The 19548-nt window shown below is 40.6% G+C and overlaps 1 protein-coding gene across 1 annotated transcript; it reads right to left on the bottom strand.

Moving 5' to 3' along the window:
• Positions 1–2584: 2584 nt before the first annotated feature.
• Positions 2585–18390, bottom strand: C2H5orf22 (chromosome 2 C5orf22 homolog). Its single transcript, XM_050890886.1, has 9 exons — positions 18286–18390; positions 15489–15634; positions 14136–14285; positions 11347–11809; positions 9301–9363; positions 7066–7187; positions 6076–6142; positions 5302–5441; positions 2585–3903 (listed from the first exon to the last, which is right to left on the bottom strand). Exons 1-9 carry the CDS (start codon positions 18388–18390, stop codon positions 3774–3776), a joined length of 1386 nt encoding a protein of 461 aa, XP_050746843.1. The 3' UTR covers positions 2585–3773.
• Positions 18391–19548: the final 1158 nt, after the last annotated feature.

The raw sequence follows: 19548 nt of genomic DNA, 5'->3' as shown, positions 1-19548 counted from the left end.
GTGCTATGAAAAGTCCCATCTTCTTTATCCCATTTTGACAGTGCTGATTATTGTCTTTCTGATTGTAAATCCCTTCTAAAAATTATGATTGTAATACTGTGCCTTTGTTCAGTAATCAGTTCAACCCAGTAAATATCTTGGGGAGTCTTTCAATAGCCCTGGTACTGTCTTACCAGACAATAAAGCAGATACGTGTTTACTTAATAGATCTATTAATGTGTTACAGTCTTTTTCATGTTCCTCTAGAGGGTTCTTCTCAGTAAAATAAATTTATTCCTAGCCTATATTGTGGTACTCTGTGGTGAGTTTAACAGCAGAAAAAAGGACTTTTATTCTTTGGCTCAGTCTTTAGGCTACAAAACAGCTGAATATGGACCATGAGATATTTCCCTAAGGGCGGGCAGTAACCTTACTGGCTTTGTGGCTGTGAGGGCATTGCCTGAACGGACGCTAGCACGACAGGTTCACAGAAGCAACTGGAAGTTTATTATCAGTGTGGAAAGATTTCAGACCCCTGTTTTCTCTGGGTGCTGTTCTGTGATGATGCTAACTGCTTTGTGTATCAAGCCAAAAGTTGCTTTGGCTGATGTTTTGTTTTGAAAGGGGAGTTTGAGGAAGGGAAAAAAGAGGAAAGATGGAAGTTGGCTTTTGTGTTTGTTCTGAAGCACGGATCAAACGTTTTTGAAATACGGCAATGAAAACATGTCATGGTGTTGTGCCAGACAGAGGTCAAGCCATCCTTCTTCCTTCATTCAGAAAAGTACAGAAGAGGGGGACTGATTTGACAGTAAATTTTGCAAGACGTGATTTTTCCGTTAAGGATCTTTCCTTGGGACAAGTAAATTACACACTGTAAATTACACACTGTATTTACTGTAAAGCAATAGGCCCACACTCTTGTCAAATCTCACAATGTAGGTAGGGCTGATTTCTTTAAAACTGTTCCCCCCTCCAACTTTTAAAGAAAGTGCCCCAAACACCTTGAGTAAACAGGAATTCCCTTGATCTACATGCAGTTTTACCTTCTCAGCCTGTGTTTGGAGAGGCTAAGCAGTCTTGTAGCATTTCTATCAGGAGATAGGTTCTTGAGGAAGAGTATTATTTCTGCAAGAACTGCCCCGTGGGATAGCAGTCAAGCAACGGGGCTGCGGATCAGGAATTCTGAGCCAAGAAACTAATTTGATTCAATGTCGTAAATAAAGTCCATATCTATATATCTAGATCTAAATCTAGATCATCTAGATGGGATGGTGGGGTTAACCCACCACACTCATAAATGAAGAGCTCATTAGAGGACTGACAGGTATCTTTCCTCTTGTAGTCAGAAAGATGGGACAGACAACTGGCTCAGCAGCAGCAACTTTTCCCCTCTGCTCCTTCCCTCCAGCTATCCTGTGAGGGTTGTCGCCTCATTGCATTGTCTTATATGGCCACGGACCTTCCCATTTCCACCGTTACTTCCTTTGGAAACAACTGGAGCATTAGAGAGTCGGTAGCAGGGCTGCATCCCTGGGACTAGGCTGACTTGAGAGCCTGGGCACATCCTGGCAGTGAGAAAAGCTAGTGCAGGACAAACCTGACGGAGGGTGGGGAGAAGTCACCCTCGTTACAGCCATGGTTCCAAGGGGCTGTGTTGTCTGGGCCTGCCCCTGAATATCTGAGCTCCCAGGGCATGCTCAGGACATTTTCAAGGACAGTGATGGGATGGGACAGGGAACAGCTCCTCCCTGCTACCCCTTCCTCCTCACACTTCTCCCCTGCTCCAACATGGAGTGTTCCATGGGCTGCTGTTCCTTCAGGAAATATCAACCTCCTCTGGTACAGTCCTCTCCCATGGGCCACAGGGAAACACCTGCCCCACCGGGGTCCCTCCCGGGGCCACAGGGGCATCTCTGCTGGGGCGCCTGGAGCACCTCCTCCTCCTCCTGCTCTCCCCTCGGGGCTCGCAGGGCTGTTTCTCACCCTGTTTCCCTCAGACAGCCCTGGCTGCCGGGCAGCGTTCTGCCCTTTCTTACCCAGGCTTTCCCCGAGGCGCCCGCCCGTGGCTGCGGGGCTCAGCTGTGCCCTGCAGTGGGGCCGCTGGAGCCGGCTGGAGTTGGCTGGAACCAGCTGTGTCCAGCATGGGGCAGCCTCAGCTGCTCCTCACAGAGGCCGCCCCTGCAGCCTTGCCCCCCGCTGCTGCTGCTGCTGCTGCTGCCAGCACCTGGGCACCTGCACCAGGTACAAGCTGATGTGCTGCAGGGGCTCTGTTTCAGGACATGGAAGCAGAATACCAGTTAGCCAGGCAGAACTGTGCTATCGCACCCTGCACTCTTCTCTTTCTGGGGCTAACATAATTCTCCACAGCGCAGGAGTACCCCTGGCACCTTTAATGCAATGTTTTTTTTGTTTTCTACAACCTTATTCAAAGCCCAGCAAAGAGCATCTCTTACTTTAGAAAAAACAAAAACCTAAAAACTTTACACAAGCAGTACGTGATCTGACTCAGTTTCTGTATGCAATGTACGGATGTTTATGGAGTATTAAGGATCTTGGATCCAAGGCTAGCCACGTCTTTGTGACAGAATGCATAAGAAAATGGGTCCATGGTCATGGAATTTATTCTACTGGAAGAAATATTTTAAAATAATTATATATTTACAATCTACAATATAGTGATTTATATCAACAGCAGAAGTAGTAAAAAACTGTAAAAGTGCACAAAGTCTCTGTAGAGCAAATACTAATGATAACAAATGAACTTAAGTATTTCAGAAGAAATTACAAACAAAATTTATTCATAATAAAAGACAATATTCTATTTTCTCTTTCCCGTTTCAGTTTCATTCCCAAATAAATCCTGTGGGTTTTTTTTTCCTCTGGAAGTGGCAGTTTTCTCTAGAACCAGATTGCTTTCTAAATTAAATGATTCTAAACCTGTTATTTTCCAAATAGCAATACTGAAATGAGCGAAAACCTGGCACAGAAGGTTTTGCTGCTGACTTCAGTGAAGTTAAATCTTTGTTTCTGAAGAAATCATCAATTCAACTCCTTACAGGATTCAACAGATAAAAGCATGCACATGCACTCAATACTTTTTATTCTCAAAAATAAGTAAAAATGAAAATACCAAGCCAATGTCTGTACATCAGGGATATTATCTGAATCACCAATGAAAGACTCTAAGGCAAAATAAGACAATATTAATGCTACGGAGTATAAATATAAATGATATTCTGTGGATGGGGCAGAAGCCATAAGCTGCTCTAGAGAAATGAGAGGGGGATGCCTGGTCATCTCGAGCACAGCAGTTAAGAAAGATCACTATGTAAACCTAATGTCTTACTGGCATTATTGAAATAATTTTTTAAAAGGTACAATGCAACTCAGGAACATGTCTGTTACTCACCAAACTCCATTAAAAAAAATTAAGTACATAAAAGAAATCCATTTATTTTAAGAAGTTACATTTTTTTTTTTTTTTAAAAGACACTTAAAGAAATCAGGTGAAAAAATACATTTTATGGACAAAAACCAGTTTCTCTTGCACCAATATTAAGAACAAGCAAGACAGTAAAAATAATAATCACAGAACTAATCTGAACAAAGCCAAACAGGTAACAGTTCAGATGCAGCTGACTTGGAGAAAGCAATGCAACTCAAAACTAGCTCTTGGTCAGCTTGGGTTCTAGTGCCACCTGCTGAAATAACAGTATTTTTCCCCTTGCAACCATAGCTAATATGCAATTTAAATTAATCCACTGCATTAGAGGGCAACACATGAAGAAAGGTCACTATGAAGATGAGGTGCTTAAGTGATCTAAGTGCACATCCAGGGTGCCATACACCGAACTTAGTAAACTGAGAACCTTCTCTTGAATGACATCAACCTGCTCTGAAGGGCAATAGTCATCCAAACTTGATCTGTAACAAGGAGTTGAAAAAAGCATGAGAGAGCACAGATATCACCATCATCACATTTTGTATTCTTGTAATGCTCTGTGTCTAGGCTGAAGCTACTTTCAAACTGTGGTGAGTTCTGCCTCCCAGTATCCCTTCAAAGAGTAGTGCTGTGCTTCTTCTCACTACTTTCAACAGTAACAGTTTGCCTGAAGTGGAATAGAAAGTCTGGAGCAGATTAGGAATGTGACCTGTTCATCCTTCCAATTCTACTCTCTTCCTGACTCTGACAGAACATGTTGGCAGTCAAAGTTCAAGCAAATGATCTAATTAAAGGACTGGTGGAAAGTTAAGATTGAAAAATTCAAATGCTACTACTAAAAAGGTAGGAAAACTTGAAAATCAAATCTTTACAATCCCTGGGATATAACATTATTTACAGTATCTACTAGTGAACTGCAAACAGCTACTAGTAAAAAAGCAGAGCTGACATTTCTTGGAATTTGTACCTGTCAAGATCTACATAAACAATTCTGTATTTTCTCTGCAACAGTGGATGATAACCCTGCAGCTGGCACAGGAAATACAGCTTTCTTTTATTGTAGGTATTAGCCACACTATTTCTTGTTGACAAAAACAATTTCATGTCAGCTTCTGCTATTGTTGCCTGCCCTTTAAGGGCACAATTAGTATTTTTGAAGTGATTAAATTACAACAGTTTGTCAGATACACTGTGGTCTTCAAATTAAGTTTTCCCAGGACAGATCCCTGGTTCTCCCAGGTCCCTGGCATCAACTCCATCCTGTTCTCCCAAATGCTATCCTTACAGTCCTAGAAACATAACTTTTACCTCATACAAAGCTTTACTAGAGCTTTCTAGAATATAAATCCCTTCCAGCCTATTAGATGAAAACCACTTCCATCAGAAGTTTCACTGAAAACAGAAATCCTATCTGTAGTACAATAAACCCTAGAGCAAGAGACTAAGGACGGTGTGATTTCAGCCCATGCAGGCTTGTCCAAGCTAGCTTTGCTCTAACTAACACAAGTAATAAAAAGTAGTGGAGATGTATGAACCCCAGTGACAGCTATCAATCTCAACAAACACAAGGCCACATCACAGGCTTTATATACCCTCTGCTGAAGCTCATTAAATCATCATGTTTTCACTGCTTTTGAAATCTGTGCTAGCTAGTCCGAAGTCCACTAAAACTGGCCATCAGCACAGAACCTTCCCTTAGCTGTGTAGACACTGTCACTGCCTTACGATCAACATTTTCAAATGTCAATTTTCACTACACTGTAAGGCTTCCACTTCATGACAGAATTTAAGTGTGCCAACCAGTGCTATATTGATAGAATTATTTAGCTTCGTAAGCACAGTCTGAGCATTTTAAAGTAAAAGTTTCTACATAGTCTTACCGAGCAACTGTCACAAGCGTGGGCTTAGGCATATCTTTTAGTAGAACTTTAATGGATTGTATGAGGCCTTCAATCTCCTCTTCAGTGCTAACATGGTGAGGAAGCTCCATATAATCACAGGTCAGACCAGCCTGATGGACCTACATGTAAATTAAACAGATTTAATTTCTGTTGATGAATTATTGATATAGCTTATCTGTGTAAAAAGTCTCTAAGATACCATCCCCAGCCCAGTAGGTAACTTACACCTCTTCAGGCAGTAAGAGTTGGGTTTTTTTTTTCGCCAACTTGTTCTTTAAACAAAAAGAATAAAATTCTGGAGGTTGTATGGATTGTTTCATTATCTCCAGTACACTGTACCTCTCCTATGAATTCAGAGTATGCTGCAGCCCTTGAAGATAATAGGTCTGATCTTTTACAAATAGGTACTTTAAGTTAAGTTCTATGAAGTATATCAACAGACCCTGGTGAAACAAAACCTTCCTTCACAGGAAGCAGCCTGAGACATCACAGTCCTGAAAGATCACAGTCCTGAAAGATCACATTAATGTTGCCTAAATATAGACAAGCAGAGTAGAATTTTAGAAGCTTTAAAAAGAAAAGCTGGCCTAAGTAATAAGACAAAAAAAAAACAAACAAAAAAACAAACTACCAAAATCTCACAAAGTCCTGAATCAAGAAGCAAGTCTGAAATGAAGCATGATCTTTTCCCTCCCTGTTGAAGCTATGCTTTTGAAATCTGTCTACTTCCTGCTCTTTTACCTAGTCACCTACCATTTCGTAGTCTGGGCTTTCCATCCTGGTTTTCAAACTGTGAACTAGTTGAACAAGTGGCTTCATTCTGGAGTTAAAACAAAACCAAAACTTGTTACATAAACAGTTGGAAACACACATATTTACCTTAAGTGGTTTAAAAAAAAAAAAAAAAAGAGAGAGAGGGAGAGGGAGGGAGAGAAAAGAAGAAAGTAGAAGTTATCATGGCCTAGGATTTGAACATGAAATTTGCCCCTCTGTGTCATCTTGCACCTCAGAAAAATGGAAATTATCAGTACTATTGTACTGTTTCACCAAGTCTTTCTTAGAAAGCCCCTACACTCATACCTGCCTCTGGCAAGACCTCTTTGCGCTTCTTTTAGGGCAGACCTGGAGAGAAGCTGTTGTAGCTCAAAGTTGTATGAACTTGATAGGAAATGCTTGTGGTCACTGTTACACAGGTCTGGCAATAACTGCTGCATTTGATGGGGAAAATGAGTGATTTTCCTATCAAGGGAAAGCTCGGACTTTTTCTGTTTCTTTTCAGCTGAAAACATTTAGTTTAAAAGCATAGTGGATGCTGCTGAGATGTTTTGTGGACACCGTTGCTCAGGTACAGCCTTTCATTCACTTCCATTTTTCCACAGAAAGCAGAACGTTCAGGAGCACCAAAGAAGTTCTTCTCCATATCCTCCGTAGTTTGTTGCTTTTTTGAGAGCTCTGCTTCACACAGATCACTAAAATTTTAGTCACCAAATGTGCCTCCCTCCACAGACAACAGAATTTGCATGAAGCTGTACAAGGCTTATCTTGGAAGGCTTACCATGGCACTGAAGACAGCAGGCTGCCTTTCCTCTTGTTTTGTCTGACTCTTTCTCCTCTAGAACTAAAGGAAAAATGGTAGCCTTGCATAGATCCTATCCAGCCTCTCTCCTTTTCTGTTAGCAAAGTGCTGGGCTAATCAGTTCCCCAACTACTGCTTGCATTTTAAGCCATTTAGAAATCTCCTACCCAGGATATGAAGCCCACTTCTGTAGGGTCTCCTCGTCATCACTGTCACACAAATCTGCAAATGCTGCTTCCAGATCTTCTAGCTGATGAACACGGTTTTCAACACAATCCAGCAAGCCCTCCTTTAAATAAGCACATATAAAAGTATGTTAGGAAAAAAAGAAGTAAGAATGTCATGGCTTAGCCTATGATTTAAATTCTGAAATGATTGATCTACTGAAAGTGGGGACTCAGAAACAACTGATTCATTAATACAAAACATCTTTTCAAGAGGATCAGAATGAATGCCTGCAGGAGCTGCTATACCTTCAGAATAAATCACCTCTCTTTGCTCTGTCTTTCCCACAACAAATAAAAAAAAGCCACATCTACATTCTGGCAGAATACACTGGGGAGAGCTAAGAAACTGTATATGACTAATTGTTGGATTTGTTTCTATAGCGCTGAAATGCTCAGATGAGTACAAGCTTTACATTTTTAAATTTTTTTCAGTTAAAAAAAACCCTATTAAATCAAATGCATTTTCAGAAAAACAAAACAAAATTTGATGTTTTGAGGTTCTTGCAACTCTGTATGCCTGAAAGGACATGGAATTAATTTAAAATGTCAGTTATTGCTCTGATCCTACAAAGGTTTATGCCCTTTCTTAAAAAGTCCAGAACACATAAGAGGCAGTCTTCTTGGAGTAAGGCTACATACATGAATACAGTTGTGCATACCAAACATTTGCAGAAAGAGATCCTACCTAACATATCAAATGAAAAGCAATGCTTGGCATATTTGGTATTAAAAATGCTCAGTGCAGTGGTGTGTGAAGGAAATTAAAAAGCACTTTGGAATAGATAGGTAACAATTAAGAACATAACAATTCCCTCTTAGGATTCTGCTGGCTGTATCATATAACAGATGCTGCTTCTTTTGGCCAATGATGTCAACTCTGGGCTCATTTTTAAGAGGAGCTGAGGGGTTATCAATCATTCATGAAGTACAGCTTTATGATTCTGTCCTGGGATATGAGTAAGAGACTTTTCTAAGAATCACCAGTAACTAACCTTAAAGACACGTCCGATCCCCCTCTATACTACTTAAAAAACAAAACCAAACAAAAAACCCCAAAACAACACAATATTATCTTGTAGTATGATAGAAGTGTAACCATACTCTGGAACTTTAAGAGACTAGACATCTAGGATATTTTCTGAAACTTTGAAAAACACAAAGTTCACTAGTTTTCTACCTTCAAACCCTTTAAATCGACTGTCTAACTATAAAACCATCCATGAATCTGGTCTTGCCTTGTTCAGTTCTATACCTATCCATTACTCACTGTCTGCTAACCATTTCAGTTGCCTCCTATAAATTTGTTACCTTCTGTAAATAATTTATGCCCTGAAACCATATTGGGAACTTAAATCACAAGTGTTTACCCCTTTCACATTTAACTACCTTTTAAATAGGTAACTGTTTTTATTGCTGATTGACTAAGAAACATGAAAATCAATTTGACAATCTTAATTAGGATTCATTAATCTGTGATAATTATATGTGTTGAATCTCTCTGTAACAGTGTTCAGATGACATTATGAAAGCAAAGACAAGATCTTGTTTAGAAATTACTTGGTGTAGTGACCATTAACATGGCTGTCTCCACGGTTTGGGCTCAGAGCTGAATGGCTATTTTGGCAGCTACAGCAGGCTTACATTTCCATGATTCAGAAGCATGCAACGCATACAATGAAAAGTACATTACAGTGGTATAACACTGTCCTTTCCACATCTAAGTAAATAGGTAAAATACCAGTTAGGCACTCAGCACAGCTCTGACTGTCAAGGAAGAGCAACTATGGCAAGGAAGGGGAGAGCCTGGAGGGAAGAAAAAAACCCAAACAAACAAAAAACCCACAAAAAAACCCCCAAACAAAAGCCCTGTTGAGCCATAAAAAGAACAAGATTGCAGATGACTGTTTTCATTTCTTCCTTGTCAGTTACCACTTGTTTACAGAAATTGATTTTCACACTCACGCTAAATATTTATGCAGTTCACACATTTAACCAAAATGTTTAATAGGAAAGAACTCCTAAGATGATGCTGATTAGCATTCAGCATGCTGTATAGCTTAATTGGAGACCACTTCATTAAGCACCTTTCATGGGTTCCTTCCTTGTCGTAACTCATTTTTATTGGGTATATCAAAAGAATCATTCCCTCATACATCCCACAAGGAAATACCATACCTCTGTTGCATTTCTATGAGGCTTCTTGAAATTGTACAACTCTTGCAAAAGCTCATATTCTGTCTTTGAAAAAGAAAAAAGAGGTAAAAAATTAGGCTCTTCAGTTGAGAAACAAAGCCCTCCTTCAAAAAAAGAATTTGATCACTAAGATCATTCTGCTACTCCAGTACTGCAGACAACTCTCTATAAATACAGGTGAAGAGGCTGTGAGGCTTGAGAAAGCAATAGTTCATGGCCTCAGCCAAAGATTTTGCAATTGCTTAACTTTAAACCTGACTGCAAGAACACAGCTTTAAAAGCTAAGTATTTACAGTCTGTTAGTTAAAGAGTCTCTGATTTTAAACATACATTTTGCTGAACTATGGTCCCAATGGGATGCTGAGTAAAACTGAGATAGCAGATTTAGGCAGACAAAACCAACAGGAAAGTATGATTGTAAAGGTAAAGGTTTCAGGCTTGTTGGTCAAGTTCACAAGTAAACTATTACAGGGGCTTGTCAGCCCTACTCCTTGATAATATTCAGGTTTAACTAATCAAGGATAAACAGATCTCATTATTTATTTAACAGCATTCAAAAGGTGAACACTCATGAATTTTTCAGGAGTAGAGAGAGAAAGAAAGGATAGACTAGTCAATTTTTACAAAAATACAAAGCATCTTTAGGGCAATGTTTTGGATTTTAGACTTTTTTTGGTGGGAAGACAATACTCTTTGTATTGGTGAACCATACTTGCTTTTTAGCTTTTCCTTGTTTGTTACATTTCAAGTGTTAACTTGTGAAAAATTTTTGGCTGGAATTATTGTAATTTACAATAGAGGGAACCTAGTTAAGAAATATTAACTGCAAATGAAATTGTTATATCAAAAAAGGTACACTGGGTGCTCTGCACAAGTCCACCTCCAAAACTTGTTCCTAGAACTGAGAACCTATCATAGCACAAAACCAAAAAAGGCACAAGAAACAAAACAAAAAAACCCTATCGCCACACAACCAACCCCCCCAAAAACAACCAAACAAAAAAAAAACCCCAAACTCCTCCATTATTTTATTCAGAATGTATTTTACCTAAGAGAGGTATTGAATTTTACTCTTATATGGCAAGACCCCCACGGTGCTTTCCCTTTGCTGTACGCTTCTCTTTGTGATTCAGAACAACTGGCATTGCACATTGTCTGAAGATACTGTGATCCTAAACACTGAATGTCAGAAGCTAACAGAGGGCAGGGACACTATATTCACTTCTTTACGGCGAACAAGGAAGCAGTAGTCTAGCTGAAACTCAAAGATGTCAGATGTTCTCCAGCATAGGCTGAAGTTAAAACAGTGTTCGAAAGAGATTTAAATGCTAAAAACAGTCAGGATATTGCAGAAGAATTTGTAAACCTAAATGCCACACCTGATTATCAGGGCAGATTAGTTCCTAAAAATCACGCTCATGTCAAGAAAAGCTGCTAACTGCTTTGCACCTTTGAGGATCTACATATTTATGACTCTATACAGGTGAGCTACCTTTGCTGTGTAGGCAAGTAAATAAATGCAATACAAGGCAGAGTCTTAAGCTCAGAGCCATCGCATCAGAGAGAACAGCTGCTTGCTCACCCTTATACTCAGCAGTTCAGACAAAGGAAATGAGAGTTAACAGCGTCTCATCAGGACAAGCTACCACTCTTTGGAGGTAAAAAAATGATACAATCTGTCATGCCTCCCTGATGAATCTTGCTGTGGGTATTCGGAACACTACCTTTGGAAACCCAAGCATAGCTTTTATGTCCCAAGCAACAAGCAGAAGTGAGCCATACATCTTTGAGCTTGAACGTGCACTCAATACCTCTTTCAAATATAAGGATCTACCCCTACTAGGTTGTTGTACTTCTTTGGAGTGTACATTCCCTTAGAATGTCTCTCCTTCAAATATTACCATGATTCATTAATCATGATCAGCTGATCTGCTAATTTAGCTTAGATGAAAGTTTCTCCATAGACATAAATGCTAGGACTGGTACTCTTTCGTGAATGGTAAGAGGCCTCTCCATTGTCATGCTCACCTGTGTGTACATTTCTTTGAACGGATTTTTAACTGAAAAAAAATCTAAGTCAATGTCTAAAACATATGCATCCCCTTTCTGCAGTATTTGGCAGACATCTTTAACAACTTCCCTTATTGGGCATTCACTGTTTCTGAGAGAGCCTGATGCTGAGCACTCTGACAATGTTTCTGCCTTGTTCAGGGCACTTGCATTTTGTACTTCCTTTTTCTTCAGACTTGGGGTGCTGTGATCAAGGTCACCAGGAGCCACTGATGAAGAGGCAGAAGCGGTGCTTGCTGTGTCATCTGTATTTAGCTTCAGTCTCTTAGCAGATACTACTTCGCCATTTTCTTCCCGGCTGTTTGATGCTTCAGTAGGACTGATGAGAATGACATGCAAATTTAAAGGCTTCTGGTTTTCTAGCTGATCAGCAGGGACATAAAGACCATCACTTAAAAAGTAATGATCTGTACCTGTAACCCTACAATTGACAATAACTCACAGTTAATATACATCTTTGCAAAGAGCTTAGGAAAAAGCATGTGCACTTAAGGGATTCTGAGAAGAATAAATAGATGATTGATGGGTAACAAAAGCAATAAAACGGTGTACACAAAATTATTTATTTTAATCTGCAGGTTTTTAAATTGAAGTTTTTTTATACTTCTTTATTGCTGAATCAATATATTAAAATTCACTCTACATTTTTTATGATAGCCCTACAAGATTTTTAATGGATAAGAAAAAGATTCTACATTATGTGCTACTAAGATTTGCCATTGAATTGCATTTTAAAGACAACATTCAGAATTTAGCAAGATATTGTCAATATTATGGCATATAAGACTGCAAAGCTATGGATATTTCATCTTGGATTGCCTATTTTTTAAGGAAAATTCTGTTAGTTGTGTTTGAGAATTGCCCTGAAACCCATGGATATAGATTTAGTAAAAGTAAAATATTATGAATTAATAGGTAGCATTTAACTTTTCTTTACCACCAATATAGATTCCCTGTTCTAAGTGGGGGAGAGCAGGTAGCTCGAGGATGAATAGCTACATATCAATCGAATCCACGTAATTAAAAACAAACACACACCAACACTAAAAACTCCACTTACAGTGAAAATTTAAATAATATTATTTTCAAGCCATATTTCAGTACATTAAACCTTAAGCATCATAAATTCAGATTAAAAACCAAGCTTAAGAAGAAGTGTGAACAACTGCTCACTTGTGTTAAGGCCTCATTTGATTACAGGATATCATCATCAACCAGCCACAAAGACAAATAATTTCATGAGCAGCAGACATTTGAAGCTTAGTTCCCCCGTGTCTTGTGGCTGGATTATCCTAAGCCTGCTAAGGTGAGAGCCTGGATCACAACTTTATCTTGTTGATGGGGCATTCACAGGGCCTCTTCTCAGAAATTCTCCAAGGTTCAACACGAGCTCATGCTACAGCCTTTCCCTTAGTGGGACACTAAGCTATCTATTGCCTATCCAGCCACCTGTTGTCAACAAAACTTTTAGGAAGTTCACATTTCTGAGGATTCTTTCCCTTTCTTCCTTCATGATTTTTGTAAGCCTAGAACCTAAAGAAAAGATACTTGACTATCTTCAAAAGGCAGCTTGAAATGTTGTTTTCAAGGTTGCTAGCTAAGGTGACCAGAGGATCTGTGGGAGAGCTATTCAGCCATCATGAAGTCTTTCTACATGTGTGCTAGTTCTCATGGTTAAATGTAGCTGAAAGCACTAGCTTTTGTCTTATTATTTAGGTTTACTTTAGGCCTCAGATTCAGAATTGTAGAGCTTCTGTGTTTTTAGGTGGTAAAACAAAGTATTTCTCTGCTGTCTTCTGTTAAACGTGCCTCAAAAGATTTATTCTGATATGCTGGCAAGAGACATGATTTGTAAATGTCCATTCAAGCTGTACAAAATCACAATGCAGTGCATATGGTGAATGCGAAATTGTCATTGACTGCATCCTGCAGAATTGTGAGGCACTGTCACTGGAACTTGAATCACAGAATGATTAAGATTGGAAGGGACATCTGGAAGTCTCTTGTCAATCATCTCATTGAAGCAGAACTAACTTCAAAGCTAGATGAGGCTGCCCAGGGCCTCGTCCAGTTGAGTTTTGACTTTATCAAAGAATGGAGAATTCTCTGTCTGCCTGTGTACCTGTTTCACTGCTTAACTAGCAGATTAACCTAAAAAAAATGACAAAAACAAACCAATGAAAAAACCCAAACAAAAAAAACACACATGAGAAAAACAGACTCATCAAGGGAAGGGAAGAGATTTCTCCTCTTATTCAGCACCAGTGAGGTCACATTTGACATACGCTGCCCAGGGTTGGGCCTCCAGGACAAGAGAGATGACAACAAACCGAAGAAGGGCTGCTAAGGTGATTAGGGGGCCAGAGCACATGATGGGGAAGCTGAGGGAACTGGGTTTGTTTTGTCCTGATAAGGGAGGACTGAGGAGGATCTAATTGCTGCCCTCTGTTACCCAAATCCTCTGTTAAAAATTACTGCTTTCTGAGATTTTTACTTTAATGAAGAGAACCAATTTAAAACTTGGGTAACTGAAATGAAATGTGAATAGCTAGAATTACCTATAAAAAAAAAGAATTTAAGGCACAGTTTTAACTGTACCCACTCACACAAACAGTCAGTCATATTAGGTCCTAAGGAACTCACAAATACGAATTAAATTTTCATCTTTATCAAAGAATACAAAAAAAAAAAAGAAAAGCTATAGAGATAGCATTTATATTACTAGCATATGACAGCAGACAATTTACCTGATGGTAGTTGTTGATATGTCTTTCCCAATTAAAAAATGGTGTTTTCCTTCTGAGATCTGCTGAGCCCATGGTGGGTGAAGCCACACTACTTGAGAAATATGGCCAGCATAAACAGCAGGCATAATCCAGTTCTCAATACTTAATTCACTGTAATGAATGGAAAATGACTGGAGATAATACTGTTACTTTCCCTGTAAGTAAAACATGGTCAAGAACACAACAAACATCTTCCATATCTTGAAAGCCCTCATGCAAATCATCTGAAATTAGTGCTCTGTGTAAGGTTCACATGATCAAAGAAACAAAAAGAAGGAAATCTTTATTCGTAAGACAGACCAAAAATGTCTACAGTAGCGTTTAAAAAGTTAGGATTATAGAGTGCAATCAGCTTCACTCTTAGTATGGCACTTCGAGTATAAACTACATGGATTTGTTGTCCTTTTTCTCTTGATACATCACACGGAGGAAAGTACAAGGAGCATCATCAACACTATTCTAAATAACTTCAAACTGACCTCAAGGGAGTATTTTACTGTAAACTGCTCTAAGTAGATTTTAAATATAATCTCAGTAAATAAAGTGAGTCAATCAGCACCTACAGAATAGCAACTTTCCTGATTATCAACACACCATTTTTTTAGGTGTACGATATAACCCACAAAACTTCTTATTCATCCAACAAAGAAAACAAAATATTGGCTATGGGTAGCATGATACTATTACTTACATACCAATTACATCATCTTGTCATTGCTGTAAACCACCATAACACTGAAGTAATCAATACTTATTTTAAAAGAGGAAAAGAAAGACAATAGCAAACATCACTCTGTGGCTTGTTACCTACCGAAGAAGTTGGGGGAAAAGATTGGTCTTAATGATCTTAATAGGAAAATCCTGTTCAACTTCACATATTCACCATGTCAACGTAGGAGATGTTATTTCAATCTCAAAGTCAATTTTTCAGTATGAAAAGAGAAAGGCTGTTTTAAAAATCACAGCTATTCAGACATAAAGCATCCACTCAGGGTGCTGTCCTGTTACTCAGAGGAACTACTAATTGGCCTAATAACATGATACACTACTGAACAACTGAACAAAGTAAATTTGTAAGTCTTAAATGGCTTGATATGCAACAAATATTTGACCACATTCAAAAAACACCAACATAACTTTTTTCGTTAAAAAAAAAAAAGCGTTCAGCAAAAGTGAAAAGACAGAAGAAACAACTTGAGGCTGATTTACATATCTTCTGTTCATACGTCCTATGCAGTCCTACCAATATTCACTGTAAATCAAAGGCAGCAGGAAGTAGACACAAAGTATGCTCATGCAGTACACAGGACTTACCTAAAAAGAGCTTCTTTGTCAAATACAGTGTCTGCAGGCATATTCACAGGAATGAGAAGGTCTGGATGGGAATCAAGATGAACAAAGCTGATGTTACTGGCAGGAAGATGCTTTGAACCAATGGCACGATAGATGAAAGGCAGCACCTAAAACAACACAAATAAAAATATTTCCATTGTAACCAGTGAGCTGAAAAATGCAATGGCTTTAACAGCAAAAACACTAGTTCCACTCTTATTCCTTTAGAATTTGAGTTAGAGGGAGGAGGAGATGGAAGACAATACAAAGGAAAAACAACTCCAGTGGCAAGACAGCTCATGGACTGTAATCATTATGAGCCCAAGAGTTCCACACATGAGAAGCTGCTGAAGAATCACAGCTCTACTTCCTCTTTCCTTCTTTATAGGAAGTCTTGTTTGCAGAAGCTCTTCTCACTAATCATTCAACTCAATTCCTAGTTTTTTTCATTTACAGCTGAACCCCAGGAATGCCTTTCCTCTTCTGCAGAACATTGCCCCTGCATTGCCTTCTCCATGCTATAAAGCTTCCTCACCATACATGGGTGCTGTGGAGATAAAAACATCTCATTACTTGTGTTTTAGAAGTTAACTGATAGAGAATGAAAACTGACCCCACCATCATTTAAACTGTAGCTGATCTTTTAATTTATTCCCCTTGAAGAAAGGGCTTAATTCCTAATCCCTACATGATTTAGTGGCTGCAATAAAGAGACTACCTTTCTCAACTGCCCAACCTTATCCCCTGCTGAAGGTCTTCACTCAAAGGTGGGAAAAACAGGAGATGAGGCAACTCATCAATTTATAGCGCAGCAAACCACTGAAGTGCAATAATGTAGGGTGGTAAAATGAGAAAACTGATGGCTGATTCACGATACATCTTACACTGAACTGCAGTACACGGAGTCCCTCCCACAGTTACGGGACACTAACTGCCTTAGCTGCCAGAACAAATCCAGCAAGGATTGTGACTCACAGCCCTATTATACAGAGAATGTGAATACTGTAAAAGGACCGGGCAACAACAATTACACATGATCTCTACATTGCAACAGAAACAGAGCTAATTTTTTGGCATAAAACTGATTAAGAAGACAAATCCTGTTGTACTGCGTGGGCATAACCATAAAACATGACTGACAGCTGAAATTTGGACTGTATTCCATCTGTCCAGTAATAAATTCCTCAGTTTACCCACTACATATGCAGTTACAGGTACACTACTGTAATAGTAGATAAAACAAGGTTAAAAATAACAAGGGTTCCCTGATCCATGACTTTTACTTCTTTGGAAAAAGGAAGTAATCTGGCCGACCTAACAATCTACAATCTTTGCAATTGAAGTTTCATCTCAGGTAAGTGTTACTACACATTGTGAGACTAGGAGAGGATGGAGGAAGACATGAGCGACTGAGATCTCTAACCTTGCAAGTTCTCCTGCTTTGGATTAAGAACAACATTTCCTTTACATCAGCTGTTATTATTAATCAAAGTATGATGCTTCTAGTGACACCTTGCCCTAGAGGAACATCCGTGTCAGCAAAGGACCACATAAAGTTTCTATGAAGTTCTTACACTTTGGGATGAAAGGCCATATATGCTTTATGCAAGATAGACCAATGCATATACACAGATATATATGCTGTGTTTTCAGTATATTTAGTATGAATAGACTTTGTTAATTTAATTGAAAACAGAAGTATAGAGAGTAAAACAAAGACGAATCATTAATAGTCATTATCTCAGTACTCCTATCACAGTGACACTCTTAGTCCTCGGTTACCACAGAAAAACAGCTATCACAGCATCATACATTTCAGTGAGTCTTAGCAAAAATTACCTGTGTTAAAACTATTTACTTACAAGTTCAGAACATTATTTTCTTTAATAAACTTTATTACACTAAAATTTCTGTTTGCAAGACACTGATAGCGTTAATATTTTTCATTTTTATCTCCACAAGGTCTTCATGCCCCCAGCAATCCTCACTGAAATCAGTGGGCTTCTGCACCACTGGGTAAAGAATCTGCTTACCTAGGACTAATGCCTCAGCTTACGCTACTATAGACAAACCATATGGGAAACCAGAAAAAGCAGTTCAAAAGCAACTCCTTCTTCACCCCCTTGTTTAATTACTTAACTAAAAAAGGAAAGTTCCAAATTTAACATTTCTCATCAACTGGCAGTCATTCTGCTTGTTAGGATTTGATTATATTTACCAATTTGCTGTCGACATGTCATACACTGTGTAGGGTTGAGTTTCCAAGTACTGCACTGATGCCTAGCTAATTCTAAGAGCAGTGTAATATAGATACTATTTCCTTTCAACTATAGCAACTACGACCCAAAGGAAAAAAAAAAAAGTCAGCAATAATTGGTTAAAAAGATGGCAAAATCCGATCATGGCATTAATTAACCTGAATCACTGAATCAGGAAGGAAATTCAGGTCACCTGAGCATTGAACTTCATTTATGTTTCAGTAGTGAAAAAGAACGCAAGTTTTAGGTCTGTGCATGGCTGTGGAGACGAGGACTATTCCCAAGGAAGCGCCCAGAGTAGGGAAACCCCGGTTACACCGCGGGAAGGCGCATCCTCTCGAGAGGCCGCCAGCGACTGCACAGGGGATCCACCGGGCACCTCCCCTCGCTTCCACCTACCGGACTAAGCCTCCGCACCGCGGAGACGGAAAGAAACAAACGCAGCTACTCCCCATGCAGCACCTGAGGGACTCCCTATTCCACCGCCCGCCCGGCCCCGCCGCCCAGCGCCGGGCACTCACGTCCTGGTGGTCCTCCACCACCCACACCGGCAGCGCCGAGTAGGCCCGCAGGCAGCCCCCGCGGGACCGGGCCCCGCTGCCGGCCACCGGGCCCCTGCCGTTCATGCCGCGGCGGCTACGGGCTGGGCACGGCGAGGCCCGGCAGAGCAGCGCAGCCCAGCCTCCCTACCCTGCTCCCTCCCGGCGGGCGGTCCTTCCGCCCGCAGCGCCCTCCCACCACTTTCCTCTTCCGGAGCCGGCGCGCAGCGGGCCAAGCTAGCCTTGGCGGCGGGGCGCCAGGTGGGCTCGGCGGGCCCGGCTGCCTGCCGGGGGGCCGCGGGGCGGGCGGGGGCTTCCCTTGGGCCGCTCCGCTCCGCTCTGCTCGTGGTGCCGCGGTTCTCCGCGCGGCGCGGGGGGGCCTGGAGCCAGGGCGGGCGGCGGGGTCAGGTCTCCGGGGTGGGGGGGGGGGGCGGCGCGCCGGCGCTGGCGGGGGTCGGGGTGGCCGGGCCCAGGCGGCCCCTGCCGGCAGCGCCTCCCGCGGCAGCCGCCCGGCTGGCCTGCGGCTGAGGAGACCTCTCGGTGTGGGGAGCGGGGCCGTGCGGCGGGAAGGCAGCGCGGCCGAGCCTGGCCGGCCGGGTGTCGATCTCATCGCCGGGTTTGTCTCCGTTCTGTTTTCTGCCGACCCTTCGGTGGCCGTTGGAGGCCGTTACAGACCGTTGGGAGGCCGTGGTTGGATGAGGCCGGGTCTCAGTGCCCTGTTGCGCTCAGCTGTGCGTCTGCAGGGAGAGAAGAGTTTTTTCAGTGTTTTTTAAGAAACCTGTGTTACTTTTGTGTGTGACAGCTTCCACCAGCACAATAAATTTCCTCTTCTAGGTGACAGGAAAAGGAGAGTTTGTCCTTTCCAGTGTTTTTGAACTTGCTTAAATTGAAATGACAATTGAATGTGACCAAAGTTTGCAGCAGAGGGAGCTTTAAAATAATTTGGGCATTTAAAATCATTTCATGTATCTTTTTTGTATTTTATTGCAGCTGTGATTCTGTGCATTCTGAAGCACTGAATTTAAGGTGGTAGAACCAGAGCAGTTCTCTGGTGTTGTGGAAGTCTTAGAGTTCTGTTTAAGAGAGAGCTGATAAACAAGACCTTTTGTTTGAATGTTTGAATGAAATAACATGTTAAAAAGAAATGGCTTTAAGGCAAGGCACCATGGTACAGTAGCCTTTGCTTTAATTTGTTTAAGGTAATAAGAGTTTAGCTCAGCCTGTTTAAATAAAATGTGTATATAA

The sequence above is a fragment of the Gymnogyps californianus genome, chromosome 2 (assembly GCF_018139145.2).
Source record: "Gymnogyps californianus isolate 813 chromosome 2, ASM1813914v2, whole genome shotgun sequence".
In the NCBI taxonomy this organism is placed as follows: domain Eukaryota; kingdom Metazoa; phylum Chordata; class Aves; order Accipitriformes; family Cathartidae; genus Gymnogyps; species Gymnogyps californianus.
Note: the sequence above shows the minus strand (reverse complement) of the source record. Positions and strands in the feature narration are given on the sequence as shown.